This window comes from Molossus molossus, unplaced genomic scaffold (assembly GCF_014108415.1).
Source record: "Molossus molossus isolate mMolMol1 unplaced genomic scaffold, mMolMol1.p scaffold_m16_p_1, whole genome shotgun sequence".
Classification (NCBI taxonomy): Eukaryota; Metazoa; Chordata; class Mammalia; order Chiroptera; family Molossidae; genus Molossus; species Molossus molossus.
Genome location: NW_023425344.1, coordinates 182,390,396 through 182,417,330, shown reverse-complemented (window position 1 = coordinate 182,417,330; position 26,935 = coordinate 182,390,396). Strand labels below are relative to the sequence as shown.

The window sequence follows — 26,935 nt, the reverse complement described above, 5'->3', positions numbered from 1 at the left end:
ACTGTAGCAAGAACTATTTCAGGTTAGTGGTTTGGGGGAGTTATACTGAAGGTGGTATAATTGAGGAGTGATGGGGAAAAGAGGCAACAAATGTATTCTGCTTTTGTTAAAAAATATGGCAAGTTGCCCTGGCCTGTTTGGCTCAGCTGTTAGAGCTTCGACCTGCGGTCCTGAGAGACCTGGGTTCGGTTCCCGCTAGGGGCGCGTACCTCGGTTGCAGTTTGTCCCCGGCCCTGGTCGGTCGTGCGGGTGACAGCCACTCGATGTGTTCCTTTCGCATCGATGTTTCTCTCTCTCTGTTCCTCTCTCTCCCTCCCACTCTACCTGAACAAAAAAATGGGAAAATGTCCTCGGGTGAGGATAAAAAAAAATATATATATGGCAAGTTGCCCGGCTGGTGTGGCTCAGTGGATTGAGTGTCATCTCATGGGCCGAGAGGTCCTGGTTCAATTCCTGGTCAAGGCACATCCTGGTTTCAGGCTGGATCCCCAACCGGGGGTGTGCAGGAGGCAGCCGATCCATGTTTCTCTGTCATGTCGATGTTTTTGTCTATCTCCCTTCCTCTCTCTAAAAAAAAAAAATCAATAAGAACATACTAAAAAAAATGGCAATTTAGAGGGAAATGTAGGATTAAAGGCAATTTTTCACTTCTAGGCCTAAACAGGTTTATAGACTGCAAGGAAATCTCCAAAAGAGAGATGGATTAAAAATGAGGGTATAGGGGAAATAGTTGAATGGATCCAGGGCCCTGAGGGAGTTGGAAGGGAAAGCTTTCAAAGACCACAAATAGAATGGGTAGTCCTGAGTAAGAGTGACTTGATTCTCTGAGAACAAAGAAAAGAAATTTTAGTTAATATATTTGAATTCTTACTATATGCCAGGTTTTTGTGTGTGTGAAGATCCTATTATTGTCCACATTTTACAGAGGAGGAAACTGAGGCACGGGAAGGTTGAGCACCTTTCCTTAGAGTCATACAGGTATTAAATGTAGTAGCCTGAATTGAAAGTAGTTCCAAGAACGAGAATTTCTGTTCCAAATTACAATGCTATTCTGCTTCTCAGTGCTTATTGTTTCGAATCTTAGAACCTCATTAGTAGAAATTAAAATATTACGTTTCCATCCTTATTATCATCTTCTCTGAAATCAGGTAGGGCTTATTAAGAGAGTATGTGATAGCCTTGAATCTTTAGATTTGAAATTACAATTGGAAAGATCTTAAATAGAGCTAAATGTTAAGGATAATTATATTAGTAAATGTTATTACCTTTTCAGATAATAGGAGCACAAGACCAGGCACCATATTCAAAATTTTACTCATTTCATCCTCACAACAAACCTATGAGGTTGGTCCTGTTTTATCTCTCTTATAGAAGAGAAAACTGACTCAGAAAATGGGAGCTTACTCCCAGATTGGACTACTAAGGTGCTGGAGCCAGGGCATGAGCCGGGTTTCTGTTTCAGAACCAGGGCTTTAACCACTAAATTTCAGCTACCTCCTCAATGAACCAGTTAGATTATGTTGGGTCATGAAGTTGTAGAAATGTTTTAAAATATTTGTTATTTCTTCTGAGGCTGGAATAAATTGTCGAATGAAATTTAATCCCTTTATTAGTGACATTGCTTTGAAAATATGGTATTCTTTTTTTAATTTAATTTTTTTCTTTATTGGTTTTAGAGAGAGAGAAAGGGAGAGGGAGAGAGGGATAGAAACATAAATGAGAGAGAACATTGATTGCCTGCCTCCTGCATGCCCCCCACTGGGGATTTGGCCCACATCCTGGGCATGTGCCCTGACTGGGAATTGAACTGGCAACCTCTTGGTGCATGAGTTGATGGTTAACCATTGAGTCACACCAGCCAGGCTGGGATTCTTTTCAATATCACCTTTAATTATTTGTATTTTTAAAAAATCTTTACCTGAGGATATGTTTCTTCATAGATTTTTTTTTTTAAGAGAAAGAGAGAAAAACATCAATGTGAGAGAGAAGCATCAGTTGGCTGCCTTTCATATGCACCTTGACCAGGGATTGAAGCCGAAACCTAGTCATGTGCCCTGACCAGGAATTGAACCCGTGGTCTTTTGGTGCACTGGACAATGCTCTGATCAACTGAGCCACCTCTTTTTTGGAAAATGTGTTTTGTTTTTTCAGTTATCTGTCCCAAAAGAACTTTAGGAAGACCGTGAGTACCTTCTGTGTGTGGGCTCTCATAAGACTGCACATTATTTAAAATATGTGCATCAACCGAAGACATTTTCCTTACATAATTTATCTTTTTTTTGTGGTACGTGCCCCTAGCAGGAACCGAACCCGGGACTCTCTGTTCCACAGGTCGATGCTCAATCGCTGAGCCAAACTGGCCAGGGCATACATAATTTATCTTACTAAATTTTTCTTATTTATTTTAAATTTATTTTATTTTTAATTTTTATAATTTTTAAAAATTATTAAAAATATTACATATTTTAAAAATTCTTGTATGAGAAGAGATGAGTTGAGATTCAAAAGAAGTTTTATTTTAATTTTTAAATGTTACAGCTTCATTGTATTTCTGGACAAACTGATTAGTCTTCTGTAGGAAGTTGGGAAAAAATTGATCAAAGTGAGAAAAACATACCACTAAATTATTAAAATCTTTCTATGTTCACTAATTATTCTTACCCATTTCTTTTTGTTATTTGTTGCAAATACTACTAGAATAGGTTTTTATGTGTGAAACTAACTGAATTCTATTTCTCTTTCATTTCCTTGCTTTTGTTTTTATCCAGAGCCTGCAATTGGTGAAAGAAAAGGTGAATCTACTGCTGTTGCTGAGGCTGTTGCCAGGTAACCAGAGATAGTTGCTATTTAGAGGAATTCAATATACAGAGCCACTGTACTGAGGGGAAGATGATTTATGAGGAAAAAAACTTAAACTATAACTCCAGCATAAAGGATTTAACAATGTGTTGAATCTAATGTAGGCTTTCTTAAATCTGAAGTTGGTGCTAAGAACTAAGATATAAAGGTGTTTCCCTTTCTCCCTTTTGTTCATGTGGGAGTGCCCTTTTTTACCTTTTTCTGTTGGTGAGACTGAGATTGTTGTTTTGGTGAGGAAATAGAAGGTTTAACAAGAGATAGCCTTAGACATTGTTCCTTCTGAGATTCCCTACTCAGCCTTGGCCTCAGGCCATATTCTATTCTGCCTGCAAAATTAACTACTTGTGTTGCACTGTTATTTTTGCTTTGTCATGAATGCTGTAATGCTTTGAGGATGAGTATGACTTCATCCTGAGGTTCTGGTGGTAAGCTTTGCCATCTGGTGGCTATGAGAGTAGAATTGTTTTATTAGTTTCTGGTATGAGTCATCCAGCATGAAAATAGTAGCAGCAGTTGGTGAAGTAAAGACCGGAATTTTTTTTTGGTTAATCCTCACCGAGGATATTTTTTTCATTGATTTTTTTTTTAAGAGAGAGTGGAAAGGAGTGGGGAGCGGAGGAGAGAGAGAGAAACATCCATGTGAAAGGGACACATTTATTGGTTGCCTCCCACACAGTCCCGACTGGGGCAGGGATTAGAACCCTGCAGCCCAGGTATGTGTCCCTGACTGGGAATCGAATTTGAGGGACTCCAGTGCACAGGTCGACACACTAACCATCAAGCCACACTGGCCAGTGCAGGGTGAGAAGTTTTAAATCAGTCCAGGCAGGTACTATAAATAAGTTAAGCATGCTACATGCAAGACCTTGAAGTGTTGAGGATGGCCAATTGAATATGTGAATATGTGCCCTATTTAAAAGGCAGGTGTAATCCCGGTTTGACTCCAGCCTATTGTTACCATGCAGGAATGCAAATTTGTTGCCCAATCTCTAATTTTTAAAGAGAAATCTGCGTTAAAAAAAAATTTTTTTAAATCTTTTTTGTTAAAAGTATAACAGATGTCTTTCATTTTTTCCCCCTTTTACTCCCTCCTGCCTGCTCCCAACCCCATCCTGCCTTCCCCACACTATTGTCTGTGTCCATTGGTTATGCATATATGCATTTAAGTTCTTTGGTTTATCTCTTCCCGCCCCTCCTGTCCCCCTTCATATTGAGATTTGTCAGTCTGTTCCCTACTTCCAGATCTCTGGATCTATTTTGTTCATCAGCTTATTTTGTTCATTATATTCCACAAATAAGTGAGATCATATGATATTTGTCTTTCTCTGACTGGCTTATTTCACTTAACATAATACTCTCCAGGTCCCCACATGTCAACTCAAAGGGTAAGAGATCTTTCTTTCTTACAGCTGCATAGTATTCCACTGTGTAAATGTATCACAGTTTTTTTTTATCCGCTCATCTACTAATGGGCACTTGGGCTGTTTCCAGATCTTAGCTATTGTAAATAGTGCTATGAACATAGGGGTACATATATTCTTTCTGATTGGTATTTCAGGCTTTCTAGGATATATTCCTAGAAGTGGGATCACTAGGTCAAATGGCAGTTCAATTTTTAATTTTTTGAAGAAACACCATATTGTTTTCCATAGTGGCTGCACCAATCTGCATTCCCACCAGCAGTGTACTAGAGTCCCCTTTTCTCCACTTTCTCACCAGCACTTGTTGTTTGATGATTTGTTGATGGCAGCCATTCTGGTAGGTGTGAGGTGATACCTCATTGTTGTTTTAATTTGCATCTCTCTGATGAATAGTGATGTTGACCATTTTTTCATATGTCTCTTGGCCATTTGTATGTCCTATTTGGAGAAGTGTCTATTTAGGTCCTCTGCCCATTTTTTAATTGGGTTGTTTGTATTCCTTTTGTGGAGCTGTATGAGTACTTTATATATTTTGGGTATTAACCCCTTACCCAATGTATCATTGGCAAATATGTTCTCCTAGAGAATGGGTCTCCTTTTCATTTTGATGCTGGTTTCTTTTGCCATGTGGAAGTTTTTTAGTTTGATGTAGTCCCATTTATTATTTTTTTCTTTTGCTTCTCTTGCCCTAGGCAATGTATCGGTGAAAATTGTGCTAAGTGTGATGTCTGAGATTTTGCTGCCTACATTTTCTTCTGGGATTTTTATAGTTTCACGACTTACATTTCTTTTGAGTTTATTCTTGTGTACGGTGTAAGTTGGTGGTCTGCTTTTATTTTACTTTTTGCATGTACCCATGCAATTTTCCCAACACCATTTATTGAAGAGACTGTCTTTTCTCCATTGTATGCTCTTGCCTCCTTTGTCAAATATTAATTGTGCATAATGTCTTGGGTTGATTTCTGGGTTCTCTGTTCTGTTCCATTGATCTATATGCCTGGTCTTATGCCAATCCAGGCTATTTTGATTACGATGGCTTTGTACTATAACTTGATATCTGGTATTGTGATCTCTCCAACTTTGTTGTTCTGTTTCAAGATTGCTTTTGGTGTCTTTATTGGTTCCATATAAACTTTTGGAGTATTTGTTCTAGATCTGTAGAATATGCTGTTGGTACTTTAATAGGGATTGTTTTGAATCTATAGATTGCTTTGGGTAGTATGGACATTTTAATTATATTGTTTCTTCCAATCCTTGAACATGATATATACTTCCACTGTTTTATATCTTTCTCTATTTCTTTTTTCAGTGTCCTATAGTTTTCTGAGAACAGGTCTTTTACTTCCTTGGTTAAATTTATTTCTAGGTTTCTTATTTTTTTGATTGCAGTGGTAAATGGGGTTATTTTTTTGTTTCCCCTTCTCTGAGTGTTCATTATTGGTGTATAAGAATGCGATCAATATCTGGATGTTAACTTTGTATCCTTCTACTTTGTCAAATTCATTGGTGAAATCTAGTAGTTTTTTGATGGAGTCTTTAGGGTTTCCTATGTACAATATCATGAATAATGACAGTTTCACTTCCTTCTTTCCAATTTGGATGCCTTTTAATTTTTCTTGTCTGATTTCTGTGGCTAAGACTTCCACTCTATATTGAATAAGAGTGGCAAAAGTGGACATCTCTGTCTTATTCCTGTTCTTAAGGGAAATGCTTGTAGTTTTTGCCTATAGAGTATGATGTTTGCTGTAGGTTTTTCATATGTGGCTTTATTATGTTGAAATATTATGTTATTCCCACCGTGCTGAGTGTTTTTATCAGAAATGGGTGCTGGAGCTTATCAAATGCTTCTTCAGCATCTATTGATATGATCATTTAATTATTATTATTATTTTTTATCCTCACCCAAGGATATTTTTGCATTTATCTTCAGATAGAGCGGGAGGGAGAGGGAGGAAGAGAGAGAGAGAAACATCGATGTGAGAGAGACACAAGTGGTTGCCACCCACATGACCCCAACCAGGGCTGGGGACAAACTGCAACCAAGGTACGTGCCCTAAATGGGGAACCAAACCGGAACTCTCTGGTCCGTGGGCTGACGCTCTAACTGCTGAGCCATACCAGCCAGGGCTGATCATACGATTTTTATCTTTTATTTTGTTATGTAGTATATCACATTTATTGCTTTGTGAATATAGTACCAGCCTTGCATCCCTGGGATAAATCCCATTTGGTCATGGTGAATAATTTTATTTAATATATTGTTGGATTCGATTTGCTAATATTTTGTTGAGGATTTTGGCATCTATGTTCATCAGGAATAATTGTCTGTAATTTTCTTTCTTTGTAGTGTCTTTATCTGATTTTGGAATTAGGATTATGCTGGCTTCATAAAAAGAGCTTGGAAGTCTTCTTCCTCTTGAATTTTTTGGAATAGTTTAAGGAGAATAGGTGTTAATTCTTCTTTGAATGTTCAGTAAAACTCCCCTGTGAAGCCGTTTGTTTGCTGGGAGTTTATTGATTACTGCTCCAATTTTCGTAGTTATTGGTCTGTTCAGATTTCCTGACTCTTCCCGGTGGAGTTTTGGAAGACTATGATTCTAGGAATTTGTTCATTTCACCTAGGTTGTCTAGTTATTTTGCATGTAATTGTTCATAGTATTTTCTAAAAATCATTTGTATGTCTGTGGTGTCAGTTGTAACTTCTCTTTCATTTTTGAGTTTGTTTTTTTGGGTCCTCTTAAAGAGAAATCTGAATTTTTAAAAATAAAATTTTATGCTTGGTGGGTCAAATAAGTCCTGTCTCTGGACTAAATTTGACCCTCAGTTTCGGAGTTTCTGGCCCTTATCTAAATCCTTTGATCTGTACTTAGCTGTGTGTTAAAGAGATTAGTTGTTCTCTGGGCTCTTACATATTTAATCTGAAAAATATGTACCTTAGGGTCTTTTCTCAGTTGAAGACTAATGATATGTAGTCTTACAAAGTTGAAGAAAATGGAATTTATATTTGGTCTCTTTGGTTTTAACAGAATTGTATACTAGATATAACTTGTTATTGGTCTGTTTATTTGCCCATTAAGAGGGAACAGAATATGCTGGTAAAGATTCCCAAGTCCTTTGGGTAGAATGTAGAATTGGAAAAGTAGGGAAAATACTTGAGGCATACGGTTGGATTGGTGGGTCACAGAATGAGGTGAAATTCATTGGTATTGTTGTGAATCAAATTTTGTATATGGGAATCTAAATTTTTTTTAAAAATATGTTTTTATTGATTATTTTAGAGAGATAGAAAGAAACATGTATGTCAGAGAGATATATCAATCAGCTGCTTACTGCACTCTCCCTGCTGGGGATCGAGCCCTCAACCCAGGCATGTGCCCTCACCTGGAATCGAACCAGGACTTCTCAGTCCATGGGATGGTGCTCTGTCCACTTAGCCATACCGGCTGGGCTGAGAATCTAAATTTTAAAAGTCTTTGACTGTTGCCCTGGCCTATTTGGCTCAGCAGGTAGAGCATCAGTCTGCAGACCAAAGAGTCAGGGGTTTGATTCTGGCCGAGGGCACTTTGCCTCGGTTGTGGTTCAGTCCCCGGACCGTCATGTGGGAGGCATCCAATCGTTGTGTCTCTCTCACATCGATGTTTCTCTCTCCCCCTCTCACTCTTCCTGAACATAAATGGAAAAATATCCTTTGGTAAGGATTTAAAAAATAAAAAGAGTCTTTGACTGTTTGCTTTACCATTGGGTTTATGATAAATCATTTAAAGTAAGTTCTGGGAAAGCTTTTTATTTTTAAAATTTTTTATTTTTAAAATTAATTTTAGAGAAAGAGGAAGGTGGGGTTGGGGAGAGAAAGAGAGACAGAGAGAGAGAAACATTGATGTGAAAGAGAAACATTGATTGGGGATTGAGCCTATAAGCCAGGCATGTGCCCTGACTGGGAAATGAACCTGTGACCTTTTCCAATTTATTTATTGATTGGAGAGAGAGAGAAAAAAAATTGATTTGTTCCACCTGTTTATGTATTCAGTGATAGATTCTTGTATGTGCCCTGACTGAGAACTGAACCCACAACCTTGGTGTATCGGGACAATGCTCTAACCAACTGAGCTACCAGAAATCTTATAATTTGCAACAGCGTGGATGGGCCTGAAGGTCATTATACTAAGTGAATAAGCCAGTCAGAGAAAGGCAAATACCATATGATCTCACTTGATACATGGAACAGACTGATGGCTGTCAGAGGGGAGGTTGGTGGGGGGGACTGGATAAAAAAGCTGAAGGGATTAGCCAAAAAACATATATACATAACACATTGACATAGACAACATTAGCTGGAGAGAAAGGGGGTGGGGGCTAGGTAGATGTGGGCAATGGTTGGGGGTGGAATGGGGACCGAAAGCGAATTTGCTTGGGGCAAGTGATGCACAGTTTGGTGTGTTGTGTAGGTGATATTTTTTGAGTTGTACACTTGAAACCTGTATGGATTTGCAAACCAATGTCATCCCAATAAATTCAATTAATAAAAAAATAAAAGTAAGTTCAGTTAGAATGTTTTAAATGCTCATTGCTTCCTCTGCATTTAGGTAAAGCAGTACCACTCTGTTTTTTCTTTTTCTTTTTTTTTTTTTTTGGTATGTGCCCCTAGCGGGAACCAAACCTGGGACTCTCTGGTCCTCAGTCCGATGCTCCAACCGCTGAGCCAAACCGGCCCGGGCGGTACCACTCTGTTTTTAAACAAAGTGTTATCTGTAACTGGACTCTGTTCAGATTACTTGCCGTCATCTTTCTCTCTCAGACATTTCACTGTTGAAGGTTTCAAGCATTTACAAAAATAGAGAAACAGTATAATGAACCACCATGTATTCATCACCCAGTTACCGAAAATTAGCAACTCATAGCTAGTTTAAAATTTGTTTATAAATACTTCCAGTACTCTCCTACCCACTGGATTATTTTGAAGCTGATTCAAGCATTATATAATTTTATCTGTAAATATTTCAGTGCTATCTCTAAAAGTTAAGAATTCCTCTTTTGAACTTAACCACAATACTATCATGCTTTTAAAATTGTCACTGAGGACTTCTGGTCAAGATAGTGGTGTAGGTAAACTTGTCTCCTCCCACAACCACATCAAAACTACAACTAAACTACAGAACAAACATCCTTTAGAACCACCTGAAATCGAGCTGAATGGAAGTTCTATAATTATGAAATTAAAGAAGCAGCCACACCGAGACTAGTAGGAGAGGCAGAGGCTCAGACAGGCTGGTTTCATCCCAATGTGTGGCGGGTAAAAATTGGGAGGATACCTCTACTGTGAAGGTCCTCCCTGAGGAGTGAGGGGGTCCTGGTTTCACAGCAGGCACCCAGTTTAGGGTTCCAGTGCCAGAAAGAGAACTCCCCATCACCTCTGGCTGTAAAAACCAGCGGGAACTGAGGCAGAGAGAAGGCTGAGGGAGGCTGCAGCTGCTGGAGTCCCAGGCAGTTCCTGTTAGAGGGCCGGCACATGGACTTACTCGGACCTGCTCCCTCTGAGCTCCAGCATGGAGGGGAGGTAGCTTGAAAGGCACCAGCAACATATGGGGAAGAACTGAGGTGTTTGGCATTAGGGCAAGGGCTGGAGAGGCAGCTTTCTCCTGGACAGATGTACTGGCAGAGGCCTTTGTTCCTTTGGTCAGCCCTTCCCCCATGGTGCAGGCAAACAGCCACCATATCTGGGTCTTCAGCAACCTGGCTCACACTGTTTGCCGCCCCATCATGGTGATTCCCTGAGGCCCTGCCCCGTCCAACTTTAGGGCCCAAGAATGCTGTTTCCAGTGGCTTTACCAAAGGATTGGCCTGTTTTAACTCTTGCTTCATATTTTCCTATACAGTCATCCCTCGTCACTTTGTGCTTTGACTTTGCGGCTTCAGTCTATCGCGTTTTTTTTCCAAATACAATACAGTGTAGTATTTTCAAATACAGTACAGTATAGTATTTGAAAAAACCGCGATAGAGTGAAGCCACGAAAGTCAAAGCTTGAAGTGGCGAGGGACGACTGTATAGGAAAAGAATCCTACTTCGCGGAAATTCATTTACCGTGGTAGAGTCTGGAACTGATTAACCGTGATAAATGAGGGCCGGCTGTACAGTATTCTCAAACAAGCAGCATCTGGCCACAGTGAGCCCCATACCTCTTGCTAAGTGGCCCCAGGCCTGGCACTAGAAGCAGCCAGCCTTGGTTCACAGCTTGGCTTTGCCTGGGTACCTCGAAGCCCAGCACAAGAAGCAGTCACCAGCAGATCACTTTGTAGCTTATGCCTGGTGGCCCTGGGTATAACACAGGCAGTGGCTGACCTTGCCCCAGAACTAGCACACCCGGTGGATAGCTTCAGACCATGTCAAAGTACCACCACCCAACCATCTCCATAAGTGACACACTCAAGGAATGGACTCTTGGTACCAGAGCCCTGTTGAAGTAAGTCTTGCTCTGTGTGGTGGGCCCCTGCACAGCTGATCATCCAAAGTGGTTAGAAATTGGTGGTTAGTGGGCACAGCCAGTTCTTGCAGCCGACCAGCCTGAGTAAAACTCTCCTGTTGGTGTGCCAACAGCAATCAAGATTCAGTTACAACAGAAGGGGATAAAGTCCACAGGAGGTGTGCATCTCGAGGACCCAGCTGGGTAACCACAGAGGCTGTGTGCCTGGACCCTACAGGACACCTACTACAGATGGCCACCCTAGGAAGCCTAGGAGACATAGCAACTCTACCTAATACATAGAAACAAACACAGGGAAGCAACCAAAATGAGGAGACAAAGAAACATGTCCCAAATGAAAGAACAGAACAAAACTCCAGGAAAAGAACTAAATGAAATGGAGATAAGCAATCTAACAAATGCAGAGTTCGAAACACTGCTTATAAGGATGCTCAGTGAACTTAGAATTTCAGCAAACTTCGTGAGAATGTCAGGGAACTTAATGAGGACCTCAAGAGCATAATAAAGGACCAGTTAGAAATGAAGGATGCACTAACTGAAATAAAGAATAATTTACAAGGAATTAGTAGTAGAGTAGGTGAAGCCAAGAAGCAAACCACAGATTTAGAATATAAGGAAGCAAAAAACACCTAATCAGAACAGCAAAAAGAAAAAAGAATCCAAAAAAATGAGGACAGTATAAGGAGCCTGTGGGACAACATCAAGCGTACCAACATTTGCATCATGGGAGTGCCAGAAGGAGAAGAGAGAGAGCAAGAAATTGAAAACCTATTTGAAAACTAATGACAGAAAACGTCCCTAACTTGGTGAAAAAAACAGACACACAAAGCACGGAGAATTCCAAACAAGATGAACCCAAAGAGGTCCACACCAAGACACATCATCATCAAAATGGAAAAGGTTAAAGACAAAGAGAGAATCTTAAAATTAGCAAGAGAAAAGCAGTTAGTTACCTATAGCCAAGTTCTCATAAGGCTGTCAGCCAATTTCTCTTAAGAAACTTTATAGGCCAGAAGGGAGTGGCAAGAAATATTTAAAATGATGAAAAGTAAGGACCTACAACCAAGATTACTCTATCCTGCAAAGCTGTCATTTAGAACTGATGGCCATATAAGGAGTTTCCCAGACAAGAAAAAGCTAAAGGAGTTCACCACCACCAAACCACTATTATATGAAATGTTGAAGGGTCTTCTTGAAGAAGATAAAAAAACATGAACAATAAAATGTCAATAAATACATATCTATCAGCAATTGAATCTACAAACAATGAGCAAGCAGAGCAGAAACAAGACTCATTAGATACAGAGAACTTTTTTTGGTTGCTAGATGGGAGGGGGGGTTGGGTGAAAAAGATGATGGGATTAAGAAGTACAAATTGGTTGTTAGACTGAAGACCTTCAAAGGGAAGGGGGGAGATGGGGCAGGAGGAGAGAAACTGAAGAACTTATATGCATATATGCATAGCCAATAGATACAGACAATAGTTTGGGGAAGGCAGATGGGGGGTGGGAGTGGAGAGGAGGGGGTCAAGGAGGGAAGAAAGATGGGACATCCATAATACATTCAACAATAAAGATAAGTTTAAAATAAAATTGGTAGATTCCTTAATGTCATCAGATATTCAGTGTTCAGATTTCTCTGATTGCCTTATGTGTTTTTTTTACAGTTCGTTTGACTAAAGATCCAAACAAGGTCCATATATTGCATTTGATTGAAATGTCTCTTAATTTAAATCTCGTAATCTGTGGGGGTCCCCTCCCTTCTTTTTTTTTTTCCCCCTTCTCCTAGCAATTTTATTGTTCGAGAAAGTAGACTTTGTGTCGTACAGAGTGTTTTTTACATTCTGGATTTTGTTGATTTTGTCTTTATGGTATTTAATACAGTCCTCTGTCCACCTTATTTTTTGTGAATCTTCCTTGAGAATTTTTAGTTATACTAATTTTGAAAGAAGTACTGTATGAGGAATTTGCATTTTGGTGTAAGGCAGTTTGGAGTTTTGGATGCAGAAAAAAGATTTTATTCCCTCTGTGCCTAAAAGGATAATCTTCAGAGGTACGTTTCCTTTCTAAACTAACACAGTATATTCCTTTAATTTATTATCTTAGTCCCCAGAAGACCATGTCTTTGCTTAGCTGTGTCTGTGAAGCCCGGCAAGAGGATGAGGTTCGAAGTCAGGATCCCTGCTCCGTACCCACCAGGCGAGCATTATTTTCATAGCATCTTTTCAGCTATATTTATATTGATTCATAAAAATAGTTGGTACCAAAATCTATAATACAGTGCTACTATTTTGTGAACTTGAGCTTACTGTTTTATCTGAGGGATAGTGGCATATTCTAGATGGATTTATAGAGATTTATAGTCATGAGAAGTTTTATTGAATATTTTATAGATATTTTTCTTTATCTGCCAGTCCTATCAATTTGAAATGATTAAGTCTTCATATATTTATGAAACTATATCATTTTATATTTCTAAGATTTATTCCCTTTTTCTTAGGTTTGGAAATGTTTATTTTTAACAGACTTTTTATTTCCATTAGTTTCCCACAGGGTAAAACTGATGCTTAACATCCCAGATTTAAAGTTTGTCAGACCTGATGGAATTAAGATTTTACCATAATTTCTTTATTCCATAATCTCTTAGAACAGCTTTGGAGCAGAAAAAAATTTTTTTGAGTTACAAAGTATTTCTTCTCTATTCAAATAATTAAAAAATATTTGCTTGGAATTTATGGGTCTTATATATAGCATAGGGAAAGAAGTAATGGCAGTGGAAATAAGCTTTATTTTCATTATGAGATGGTATCTGTCATTTCTGGAATTTAGTGATTTTTGTAATTAGAGAATGTGATCATGTTGGTTAGCAGGTATCTAATTTTAGTGTTATTTGTAGCATAATTTCTGTATTCTTTATTGATAGAAATATTTAGAAGAAACATCTTAGTGCTTTTATTGGGCATTCTGATGATGAAATGTGAGTTTGTTGATATTCTTGGGAATCAGCTAGCCCAGATTAATATTCTCTATTATATCAAGAAGTTTGTTGAGTGGAATGCCACTTCGTGTTGTTCCAAAATTGATATAGTAAAGGTCCAGCAATTACTAAATTTATCAATCGCATTGTATATTACCTTTCTATTTTATTAGAATATCTTAGAATAGGCCAAGATGCTCATGATTTTGTTTAGCCTTGGGAGAATAAGGGCCTGCATATCCAGCTGGATTTGACTTGAGTTGTTCTTCAGACAGATCTACCCTGAGAACAGTTTGTAAAATACAGAAATTTATTCTTCTCTCTTTCACTTAGGATTAATTTTTCCAGGCTTTTTCTGCTAGAATTTCTTTCTTAGCATCAGTTTCTAAATCTTACATATAGTGACCAGAGTAGAATTGTTTAGCTGGAACTAGTGAAGGTGTGGTCCTTCTTACAGTATATTGGATTTCTCTAGTCTTCTAAAGCTCTTCGTTCTGATGCTAAAGATTTCTTTACTGTTTCTTGGGACATTAATATACATCTTCATGGTAGATATTTCTCAGTTGCTTTTTGTCTAAGAATGTATGCACTTGGTAGGAGTGTGCAACACTTTTTGCAGTATGTGTTGCAGTTAAGCTTTTGGTCTTTACCTACTGTTCTATGTTGGCCTGATTCAGCAAATCTTGCCAACCAAAGCTATATATATTATATTATATGATCTTGGGTGGAAAATGACTATGATTTTAATGTCATTTCATTTAACTGATGCTAATATGAGAAGGATAAATACCAAAATTCTGATATTTGATATGAATCTGCTAAATATACTAATATTGCAATGAGACACCTTTGGTCTTTAGAGAGAGAATTGTTCTGATTAACTCTTTGGGGGGAAAAAGCAACATAATATTTATTGATTAAGAATAAAAAAGCAGCCCTGGCCAGTTTGGCTCAGCGGTTAGAGCGTCGGCCTGCGGTCCGGAGAGACCCGGGTTCAGTTCCCGCTAAGGGCACGTACTTCGGTTGCAGTTTGTCCCCAGCCCTGGTTGGTTGTGTGGGTGGCAACCATTCAATGTGTCCCTTCACGTCGATGTTTCTCTCTCTCTCTCCCTTCCTCTCTCTCCCTCCCACTCTATCTGTACAAAAAATGGAAAAATATCCTCGGGTGAGGATAAAAAAAACAAAACAAAACAAAAAAGAATAAAAAAGCTCCACCCAGCTGGTGTGGCTCAGTGGTTGACCGTCGACCTATGTACCAAGAGGTCACCAGTTCGATTCCTGGTCAGGGCATATGCCCATTTTGTGGGGCAGATCCCCAGTGGGGGACATGCAGGAGGCAGCCAGTCGATGTTCTCTCTCATCAGTGTTTCCATCTTTCTCTCTCCCTCTTCCTTCCTTTCTCTCTAAAATAATAAAGAAAAAAAAAAAGTCCCAAATAAAACAAAGCTTTGCTTTAGAAGTGAAAATCTGTTCCAAAGTTCTACCCTAAATAAAAAGCTTCTGTAGAAAAATATGTAGGCATATTTAAGATTAGGGAACAATAGTAATTAAATTCTTGAAATGGTTAATCAAGTCATGTCCCTTCTAGTTTTTGACTCACTTTCATTGTTGCTTAGCTGTTGATATGTTAGATGTCTTAAAGATTCAAACATGAATATTCAGTTTGTAAAGAAGATGAATTGCATCTCCTTAATTGGTTTGTCTTATGCAACTAATATTGATTGAGCATCTGCTGTGTTTGTGCACCTAGCACTGTGCTAAATAATCACTCATAAACGCCATCAGAGGTAGGTGTTAACTCATCTGTCTCCTGGTGATCTTATTCTTACCTCTTCTTCTTTGGATCATATATTTCATTCAGTTGAGGTTCCTGACCCACAGGACACAAGCTATAACAACCAAATATATACCAGGCTCTTGGCTGGAACTCTATTCTGAATCCCTCTTTGACTTCCAGTTTTGGCAATCTGAGTTAAACAAGATAGAAACCTCAGAAACTTCTCCTTTTCTCTTTCTTCTTCAAGATCAGAGCAGAGCAGGCCCTAAGTGAGAGTTCCTTCCAAACTGGAAATAGCTTTCTCTGTCTAGATAACTAGCTTCATCTTTCTTTTGTCGAATACTTACAGCAACATATGGCATAGTTTGTAGATTATCCTCCTGGATGTTGTCTTCTGGGTGTATCTCAGTTTATGCCTGTAAAATATGACACCCCAAACCGAAACAGATTCCATATGTGGTGTTACAGTGCTCTGTTCAAAATAGATCCTTTTATCTTTATTCTGGTTATTATGTACTTAATGTAGCTTACAAATTCATTCATTAGTTTCTTGTTTGTAGTATGCTTTCTCATTTGAACTTGTAATTTAGTTAAAAATTAACTTTTAACTTTTACTACGTGAATTTGCTACATATACAATTAGCTTATTTAATCAGAGTAGATTTTTGCAGTCAATTGATGGAGAGAATATGAATTCTTTTGTTTAAAGTACACTTATTACTCAACTTTATATTAAGCCCTGTGGTAGGTATTTTAGGTATAAACTTGAATGTCAAATTTCTGTGTAACCTGCTCACTTGGAGTTAAATCTGGGCCTTTTCATTCTGGTGTATTAAGGACATTTAAGAACGCCACTAGGCACCTCAGAGCTTCATAATATCTGGATTGCAAGAGACATTAAGGAAATGCTGTGAAATAAATAAGTCACTGACATCCAAATGTTAAGACTAATAAAAAGAAGTAGGTTGTATCTTGAGAACTGTCTTCGAGGCACCAAGTCTTTCTGAAATGGTTAGTTGTGGATATACCAGTATAATTAGCAAAGCTAGAATCTCTTCTTTGCTGGAATTGTTGGTCAGGGTTGGGTGTAGCTAAAATGCTAGTAGTCATTTAAGTAATGTTAGAACCATTTATAAAGTCAAGAGTCCTGACCTAATTGATCTTCATTTTTTCCTTTTTGTTCTATTTTTTGTTGTTTTCTTTTTGGGGGGTACCTTTAATTTATCTTCTTTGAAGTAGTTCCCTAAGCTGCCTTCATTGTCTGTGACCTCAATAATGGCTATATATATGTTTGCTTAACTTATTTTCCTGTGTCACAGTTCATAGCTAGGGATGGGAAGAAGTGCTATGACTATTTCATCATCATGGTGGAGTAGTCCTGTGTGCCATTGTTTTTTTACAGGAGTGAAATTATGATGAGAAACCTCATAAGGTGATATCCTTAGTCATTTTATTTTCTCCCTTGCATTTCTCAAATTGTCAAATTATAGTCCCCCCTTACCAGTATACACACACGCGCATGTACATGCATGTGCGCTTACTTGACGTGGTTTCTTTATATGGTTGATTCCCAGGGGGAACTTACTCCATTTTCCAAGTACTCAAGATGAAGAGGAGAAGGAAAAATTGGAAAGTGACCAAAGGACCAGGCAGCATCAACACACTGTGAAGCCCAGTAGTTCTGTCAAAGACCCTGCCTCTCCTGCCTCCCAGCAGATGGCCACACAGGGGCCATCCAGTCTTCAAGGGGAAGCAATGGAGACAGATGTGCTAGAAGGCCAGAAAGAAGGGTGGAATACCAATCAGGAAAAACCTAGTAAGGCCTTGATCGAAAGGCCCAGCCAAAATAATGTAGGAATTCAGACTATAGAGTGTACCCTACGGGTCCCAGAAACTGTTTCAGCAGCAACCCAGACTGTAAAGAATGTTTGTGAACAGGGGACCAGTACAGTGGACGAGAACTCTGGAAGACAGGATGCCACAGTTCAGACTGAGAAGGGGACTGGTGAGAAACCAGCCAGTGCTCCTGGAGATGACACAGAGTCACTCCATAGCCAGGTGAGAGAACTTGCCGGGTACCCCAGGGGCCTGTTTTCCACTTTCTGGATTCCTGGAAAATTTAAGTTGTGGTACTCTTACCTAATGATAATTTTAAACAATCTTGTACAGATCAGTGATTCAAAGACAAAAACAATTTATTCAGGATAGGGATAGGGTAGTGAAAATTATGGGTAGCTGTAGCCAAAAAATAGTCTTTTAGAGAAAATGGAATAGTGCTATAGAGTTTGACAAGTAGGTCTTTACTGGAAAAGAAAGCCAGGAATATAGTCTGGGGCATGTATTATTTTCAATTGTTCAGTCTTTTCCTTGTGCTGTCATTTTTCATCCTCCTTTGTAACTATCAGAGCTAATTGCTTTACCTCCAAGTTTATTTCACCGTTGTTCCCAGGAACTGAGAGTAGAAAGTAAAGGAGGAAGGAGTAGAAGAAGCATGAAAGAGTGTATCACAGCCTTAGAAACAAAGAATAGTAACAGGGTTAGAGAGAGATGGGAAAAGCCTCCAAGTGACTAGGGACTGCAGAAAGGTTCAGCCAGACTTCATGGGAGGAAAAGGATTGAGGCTGACACAGTGAGGCTGGAGGAAGAACAGCTTCTTGGGAATAGAGTAGCGAAGTAATTCCTAGTTAATTGAACACCTATCGTATGTCAGCATTGTGCTCAAGACAACCCATGAGGTTGGTATTATTATTCTCATTTCACTGGTAAAGAAACCAATCTGAGGAGAGGTTAAGTAACTTACCCAAGATTTTGACATCAGTAGGTGGCAGAACTGGAATTTGAACTCAGCATGTCTACTTCAGAATCGGTATTCTTTTCATTATGCTATGTTGCTTTTCTATTTTTTAATCATGGCCTGTGTAGTTTTGTTCTGTTTATCCATGCCTCATCAAAATTTCTGCTTATTACTAGACTTTTATAGTAACACAGTCTATGAGATATAAGACCATATCAGTTTATACAGATTCAAAATAGCAATAGCCTTTTGGATATAGGGGCTATAGCATGTTAGATCCTATTTTGTGTCTGTTTATTTTCACCCTTAATTTAAAGTGTTTGCATTCCGCCACATAATTTTGATTTCTCTGACTTTACAAAAAGTTAAACTTGATCTTAAAGATAACAACCATGTGAGAGCCACTATTTTATATTTTCCTTTTCTTTTTCATATTCTCCCTCTCTAAAATAGGGAAATAATCCCTTCTCCTCTGTCATCATGGTGATAGGAGCCAATGAGCCAGTGTGGTTAAGGCCCAGTCTTTGGAATCAGACTACTTCATCTGGATCTTGTGAGGATTAAATGAGATAAGGCATGCAAAGCCCTTAGCTCGGGGCCTGGCACATAATCAATGCTCTATCACTGTTGGCTTCTACTACTACCTATTGATGATTATTATTTTAAATGCTATTGCTGCTATCACTACCACAACCACTACTGATACTATTACTATCCTGCAGAGTGATGTAATATTTAAGAGCTAGCTGCTTCTTCCAAGAAAAGAAAGATGCTAGAAAAAGATAGAGGTAAATAGTGGGTCAGTTGGGAAAGTTGAAAAAATTCTGGAGGTGGATGTGGTGATGTTTGTATAACAATGTGAATGAAAATGAGGTTTTCCGAGTGTCAGAGCTCTTTGATACCTGGCAGTTGGGTAGGACTCAGGCTAGTGCTTGGAGAATAGTATAGGCAGCTACCTTTGACATTCTTTAAATTTTGAAGTGGGTTTGGAGCCAGGTTTTCTATGAAAGGAAAGTATGGTTTTATTTTCAATTTGTTATCTTCCCTTAATAATGACAAGATTCTCAAGTTATTTTATCTTTACAGAGATCACTTTTCAGAAGACTATTTAAAGAAAAAGTAAGCATAGCTTTCTTTCTTTTTTAAGTTTATTGAGTTCAGCTGGTGTGGCTCAGTGGTTGAGCATCGACCTGTGCACCAAGAGGTTACCAGTTTGATTCCTGGTCAGGGCACATGCCCGCATTGTGGTCCGGATCCCCAGTGGAGAGCATGCAGGAGGCAACCAATTGATGTTCTCTCTCATTGGTGTTTCTGTCTTTCTCTCCCTCTCACTTCCTCTCTCTCTCAAATCAATGAAGGGAAAAAAATTTTTTTTAAATGATTATTGTTTTTAGAGAGGACGAGAGGGGGGAAAGAGATAGAAACATTGATGAGAGAGAAACATCAACATTGATTGGCTGCCTCCTGCTCGTCCACTACGGAGGATTGAGTCCACAACTCAGGCATGTAACCTGACCGGGAATCAGACCAGTGACCTCTTGGTGCACGGAACTATGCTCAACCAATTGAGCCACCCCGGCTGGGCGCGTAGCTTTCTTTTTATCTACCCCTTTCTCTTCTCTCCTTTCTTATTCTATCAGACATGTTTAAGTGTCTCTCTTGAAGTGATCATTTGTCTGGCTGTTGTAATGGAAGGATTATAGGGAGGCTTCTTGGCCGCATTTCAGGGATATATAAAGCACTGAAATCTTTCAGACCTCTGTGATCCAGGGCCTGACTGTGTGTGCAGCAAGAGGTCCAGGCTCTCATGGTTCTATTGCAGGGTCCCTGATGATTGAGGTATGACAGACCAATGCTTGGGCCATTCACTAACCAGAGTTGTATTTTAAGGAATTGGTTGAGTAACATTCCATGCTTTTGATTTCTTTTTTTTTTTATCCTCATCCGAGAACATTTTTTGATATTTTTGTTCAGATAGAGTGGGAGGAAGAGAGAGAGAGAGAAACATCGACGTGAAAGGGACACATCGAGTAGTTGCCACCCGCACAACCCAACCAGAGCCGGGGACAAACCGCAACTGAGGTATGTGCCCTTAGCAGGAACCAAACCCGGGTCTCTCGGGACTGCAGGCTGACGCTCTAACCGCTGAGCCAAACCATCCAGGGCTTGATTTCATTTTTATTTATTCACATAATTTGCATACCTCCATTTTAGTACATATTATACCTCTAAGATGGGGTTGGAATAGGAATTATTCAGGTAAATTATTGAAAGCTGTAGGTAAATTACTATCACATTGTCATGGAAAACTCAGAATCACCATTATTGCAGTGGTACATATAATTCTTTGGAAACACTTGGCTACTCTGACACTGACTACTGAAAAGAAAGTCTCCCATAGGGGAAATAAGGGGTGGAGAGGAGTGTATGTTTCCTCCTCCTCAGAATTACAGAGCCAGTGGGGAGGGGGGAGGGCTTGAATGTGCATACATGTAAATATAGGTGTTATGAGAAAACATGTATTTAACGGTTGTTATAAAAATGCTTATTTAAACTATTTAACTGATTATTTTTTATGGAACAACTAGATACAAAATCCTAATTTGCTAATGTTTTCTATTTCTGGACACTCTTTAGTTCTTTAGTTATAATCTATTATTTGGAATAGATTAAATATTTTGTATTTAATTCTAGGAGAAATCATTGTGTCTTGTTCCAGGTATAACAACTATAGTTTTCACTTACTAATGCAGGTAAAACAGACTATACTGAGATTAACAGATGTTATTCTGGTTTTACATAAAGTTTTAAAGAATGCCTTCCTTTTATCTAAAGAGCTATAGAAAAACTTGTAAAAGTCAGCATCTAAATCAGAAGGATCACAATCTAAAAATGTACTTTTAGGAGGTCAAAGTTTTATTTAAATATCTTAGATATTCTAAGTGCTAGATGTTACGATTTTGATTTAGATAGAAATAGGTCATTTTTGGTGATACTGATACAAACTCTTCCTAGCCTAAAGCTAATACATCTGGTTCATCCCTGGCTTTATCTATAGGTACACAACAGAGGAGCTGGAAAATTTTATCACACTAGATTTAAGGCACTTCTTAACAGTGCTCATCATGAAGAAGTTGATTTGTAATTCTGCCAATTTGCAGTGAGACCCATGCTTGTGTTCTGTATTTTCTTTCATAGGGAGAGGAGGAGTTTGATATGCCTCAGCCTCCACGTGGCCATGTCTTGCATCGGCACATGAGAACAATCCATGAGGTTCGCACTCTTGTCACTCGTGTCATCACTGATGTATATTATGTGGATGGAACAGAAGTAGAGAGAAAAGTTACTGAGGTAATATATACTGTGGGTCCATGTGGCAAATCTCTTTCAATAGAAAAATTACCTTAGCACTTCACTGCCACCTCCCTACCCCCCTTTCCTGTGCAACGAGCTACTAATGCTTTGTTTTCCTCCATTTTTTTTTTTTAGATTTTTTTTTCTCTCTGGATTTTTAGAGAGAGGGAAAAAGGGAGAGGGAGAGAGATAGACCGAGATTCGAACCAATAACCTCTTGGTGCCTGGGTTGACGCTTAATCACTGAGCCACACTGGCCGGGCTCCTCCATCTTTTTTTTTTATTTTTTATTTTTATTTTTTTGTTTATCCTCACCCGAGGATATTTTTCCATTTTTTGTTCAGAAAGAGCGGGAGGGAGAGAGAGAAACATCGATGCGAAAGGACACATTGAGTGGCCGCCACCCGCACAACCAACCAGGGCCGGGGACAAACTGCAACCGAGGCACGTGCCCTTAGCAGGAACCGAACCCGGTCTCTCTGTACCGCAGGCCAACGCTCCAACCGCTGAGCCAAACCGGCCAGGGCTCTCCATCTTTTTAATAGAAAGATGCAAAAACCGGCTTAGAAACTAAGAGTCTTGAATTCTGTGTCTTTTCCAAACATGGGTTTCCTGTTTGATCTTTGGCTTCTTATTTAACCAGTGCCATCATGCCTTTAGTTTTTATAAAGAACAGATTGTCATATATAAATCTCTGTCATATATAAATAAAAATATTTTATGTATTAGTTTTAAACCTTAGAAACTCTAACAAAGTTTAGAATTTCCTGCTAGGCTGCATATGTTTTCTCACTGGCATTGTTTTCATGTTTACTCATATGTCCTTTCTAGTTTTTTTAAAATATGTTTTTATTAATTTTTTTAGAGAGGGAAGAAGGGAGAGAGAGATAGAAACATTGATGCCAGAGAGAAACGTTGATCGACTGCCTCCTGCATGCCCCACACCCAGGGGATCGAGCCCACAACCCAGGCATGTGCCCTAACCGGGAATTGAACCAGGACCTCTCAGTCCATGAGTCAGTGCTCAATCTACTGAGCCACACTGGCAGGGCTACTCATTTGTCCTTTCTTGGTCTCCATCAAGTGTGTTTATGGACCTGTTGGTGAGTGATGCACCTTTACTTGTCAGGATTCATATGGACTTATTCTCAAACCCGCGACTCATTGGTTCGTGAGCCAATGCTCTACCATTGAGCCAAACCGGCCAGGGCTGATTTAATTGATTTAATCTTCACAGTTAGCTATGGTGTAGATACTGTTATTCCCATTTTGCAGATGAACAAGCTGAGGCACAGCAATGAAAATAACTTGCTTAAGCTTACATAGCTAATAAATAGAGGAACTAGAATTCAACTCAGATAGTCTAGTTCCAGAGCCCACATTCCTAAGTGCTACACTATGCTGCCTTTTAAGAGTGAAAGTGAGCCCGGCCAGTGTGTCTCAGTGGTTGAGCGTCGACCCATGCACCAAGAGGTCACCGGTTCGATTCCCGGTCAGGGCACATGCCCAGGTTGTGGGCCCAATCCCCAGTGGGGGCCATGCAGGAGGCGGCCAGTCGATGTTCTCTCTCATCAGTGTTCTCTCTCATCAATGTTCTCTCTCATCGATGTTTCTATCTCTCCCTTCCTCTCTCTCTAAAATCAATAAAGAAAAAAAATTTTTTTTAAAAGAGTGAAAGTGATGTGTGCCAAAAGGAAGGTGTGTGTAGTAGTTCAGAGGAGGAAGAAACTCATTTGAAGGGAAATTTTGATAAATATTTCTGGATGATGGCCAGAAAGTATTTGAGTTGGACATTGAAGATTTTAGTTTTTGGGAAATAAGGGGAAAGAGCATTCTTGTAGAAGGCTTGGTGAGCAAAGGCACAAGCAGAAAGTAGATAAAACACAGGTGGAACAGTCTAGTTGGTGTTCAGCACAAAGATGCGTAGTGGTGTGAGGATGGACAGGTTGAGGTCAGAGAACTCTGGGAACTTTCCTTCCCTCATCTCTTGTAGCCCTTGTTTATCATCTTTTAAAGATTTTATTTATTTATTTACCAGCAGGTTCTTTTTTCTATGGTCCTAGCACTATGGCAGGTACTATGAAGATAAAAAGTGTCTGTGTCTGTGGGAGCTTACACTTTGCATGCAACAAATCGAAAACTTGTTGGTTGCTGTAGTGGAGGTGTGGGAAGATCTGTTAGGAAAGCCTATTAGCCCACCTGATGGGGGCTAAAAGGCCTCACAGAAGATGTAGTGCCCAAGAGTGTAGCAGGTAACATTGAGGGGTGGGGAAGGACAGTGCAGGCAGAATGAATAGTTAGGTTAATATATAGATGGCATTGTGTGCTCAAGGAGTATTTAGAAGCTCAGTATGTTAAGAACAACAGGATAGGGAATAATGAAAGAGGGTTCTGTTAAGTTTGGTAAGGGCCCATAACATTAAGGGCATTGTGTACCATAGAAGAGAGTTTAGCTTTTTATCTTCCGTGTGATGGAGAACCATTAAAGAATTTGGGGGAAAGGAGTTATATGCTTAGATTTGAGTTGGGCACTGAAGGTTAGATACTGGGAGATAAGGGGAAAGAGCATTCCATATAGAAGGCTTGGTGAGCAAAGTCACCATTGTTATTAATAACATTGCATGTTGGGCAGGTTAGATTGGCAGCAGTGTAAGAGTGGATTGTAGTGAGTTGAGGTTAGAGGCATGGTCAGACAAGAGGTAATGAGTGTCAAGTTAGGACAGTGGCAGTAGGGGTTGAGAGGAGAGGCATAGATGCAAGAAATACATAGAAGGTGAAATCAATAGACTCGGGGGAGTTCCTGAATGTGGGGTTTGAGAGAGAGAAGATCATATTAGATGCCTTGGCTTTTTGCCTGAGCAGCTGGATTGGTGGTGGTACTATTTACTGAGACAGAGAATATAAATAGGTCACGGTTTGAAAGATAAGATCCTTCTTTCAGCAAATTTTAATGGAGGGTCTCTTCTGTGGAAGGGACTATGTTAGATTTTGGGGTATGTCCAGGAAAGAAGATGTTTACGATCTCTGTCTTAATGTGGCCTCTGTAGCCTAGTAGGAGAGACATACAGGAAAACAAGTAAGCAAATACATTAAAAACATCACAGTAGGACAACTTGGAACCTGGGCCCACATCATTTTAAGAGAGATAGCTTCGAATGCTGGACAGTTATAAAAGCAGGTATAGCTGGCTACTACTGCTTTTTGAGCCTATTCTCCAACTGAAACACAGCCTGGATTCCCAGCCTTCTGTGCAGGCCTTGCTTCTACACATTTGCCATGTCCAGGAGAAGGAATTAACTTACATTCTGGGTTCACAACACCTGTTGCAGTCAAATGACATTGGCAGATTATGCTGACTCAGACCCAGCTAGAGCAGTCAGATTGGGTAATAGGAGATGGTGATTGGAGAATGGCATTTTTATGATTGAGATGTTTGGAGGTGGTGCCAGCTTTTCTGTTATTGACCCTGATAACAGATGGATGATGTAGAGTAGAGGAAAAGGTTAATGGTGGTTATTAGATCGGGAAACTTAGGAGTTGCTGGATGGGTCATTTGATGGATATAAGTCACAAAGAATGATGTCAGAAGTAGAGACGAGGGAAGGGAGGCTGTGTACCAGAAGTTAAGGTGTTCAGGCATGAGAGAGAATGATTGGAGGAGGTTGTGAGTAACAAGGGAAAAGGGGAGGAAAGGAGAGAAAAGTTGATCAGAATGGCAGATAGTGGTTTGGTAGGAGCAAGAGGTGGGGAGAGAGAAGTGGTCTGTTAATGGTAATCAGGAGCAGAGAGGCTTCTCATCTCCATACTCTTGAACTGAGGTTTGATTGAGAAAAAAAACAGCCTCTGCTAGAGAGAGCTGCAAAGGATGTGAGGTACACTGGGGATAGCTAGGATTCATTCATTGAAAACAGAAAAATGGACAGAGGATGACAGATTGAGTGTTGGATGGGTTGAATTTCAGATATCCCTGGGGAAGACTTTAGTAGGCATGTGTACCAGAGAGTTTGGAACTGAGCATTGTATTGTTAATAGTCAGCGATGAGGCTGGTTAGACTGGCCATGGAAAGCATGGAAGAGTGGAAAAAAGAATGAGAACAGTCGTGGGAAATAAAAATTTCAAAAGAATAAGTCGAGGAAGAGGAACCCAAATACAAGCACAAATCAAAGTAGCAAAGGGGTAGTATGAAAAGAAGAGAAAATTACTTTATAGATTCTAAAGGAGACATTTTCAAGAAGGGTATAAAATATTTATTTAATCATCTCATAGCATTATTTAAATGTGTGTGCATTGTATGCCCTCTCCCAGAGAGATAGTAAACTCTCTGAGGGAAGATTTTATTTTATACTTCTACATATTTTTTCTGACAGTTCAATAATGCACAGTCTAGAGCAGGAAAGCAAATGGGAAGCACCTGTCATGTAATTTCTCACTCCTGTGCCATAGAGGACATTGATGATTAGTCATAGAACCTTTTCCCACTAAGCCTGGGAATTAGTCTTGGAAGGCTGCTTAAAACTGGATTCCAGCCCTGGCCATTTGGCTCAGTGGTTGGAGCATCAGCCTGTGGTCCAGAGAGACCTGGGTTTGGTTCCCGCTAGGGGCACGTACCTTGGTTGCAGTTTGTCCTCGGCCCTGGATGGGTCATGCGGGTGGCAACCACTTGATGTGTCCCTTTCACGTCGATGTTTCTCTCTCTCTCTCTCTCTCTCTCTTCCTCTCTCTCCCTCCCACTCTATCTGAACAAAAGATGGAAAAATGTCCTCGGGTGAGGATTAAAAAGAAAACAAAAACAAAAAAACTGGATCCCAGGCAGCCACTTTCAGTCCATCAAAAGTGATGTGAGAGTCATTTTGACATTCTTTGACAAATCGATAGATAGATAGATAGATAGATATAGATGTAGATAATTAAAAATTAAAAAATTCTTTTTCTTTATTGATTTTTAGAGAGGATGGGAGAGGAAGAGAGAGATAGAAACATTGATGAGAGCCCTGGATGGTTTGGCTCAGCGGTTGGAGCGTCGGCCCTTGGACCAAAGAGTCGTGGGTTTGATTCTGGTCAAGGGCACGTACAGAGGGCCCTCGTTTACTGCGGTTAATCAGTTCCAGACTCTACTGCGATAAATGAATTTCTGCGAAGTAGGATTCTTTATCTGTAAATCGAATATTTTCGCAGTTAGAGCATAGAAAACCTGTTTACAGCCTTCCAAATATGTTTTTTTTTTACATTACTAGAGCCCTCTAGACATGAAATAACACCCTTTAGTCACCATTA

The 26,935-nt window shown here is 39.5% G+C and overlaps 1 protein-coding gene across 1 annotated transcript in view; it reads left to right on the top strand.

Annotated features, from left to right (window-relative positions):
- The window catches only part of TP53BP1 (tumor protein p53 binding protein 1), a 99,148-nt gene that overhangs the window by 53,435 nt on the left and 18,778 nt on the right, over positions 1-26,935 (top strand). Inside the window, exons 15-18 of the mRNA XM_036258380.1 lie at positions 2,769-2,826; positions 12,865-12,957; positions 17,087-17,570; positions 21,505-21,657. Coding sequence (XP_036114273.1) covers positions 2,769-2,826; positions 12,865-12,957; positions 17,087-17,570; positions 21,505-21,657 — 788 coding nt within the window. The remainder of the gene's footprint in view (positions 1-2,768; positions 2,827-12,864; positions 12,958-17,086; positions 17,571-21,504; positions 21,658-26,935) is intronic.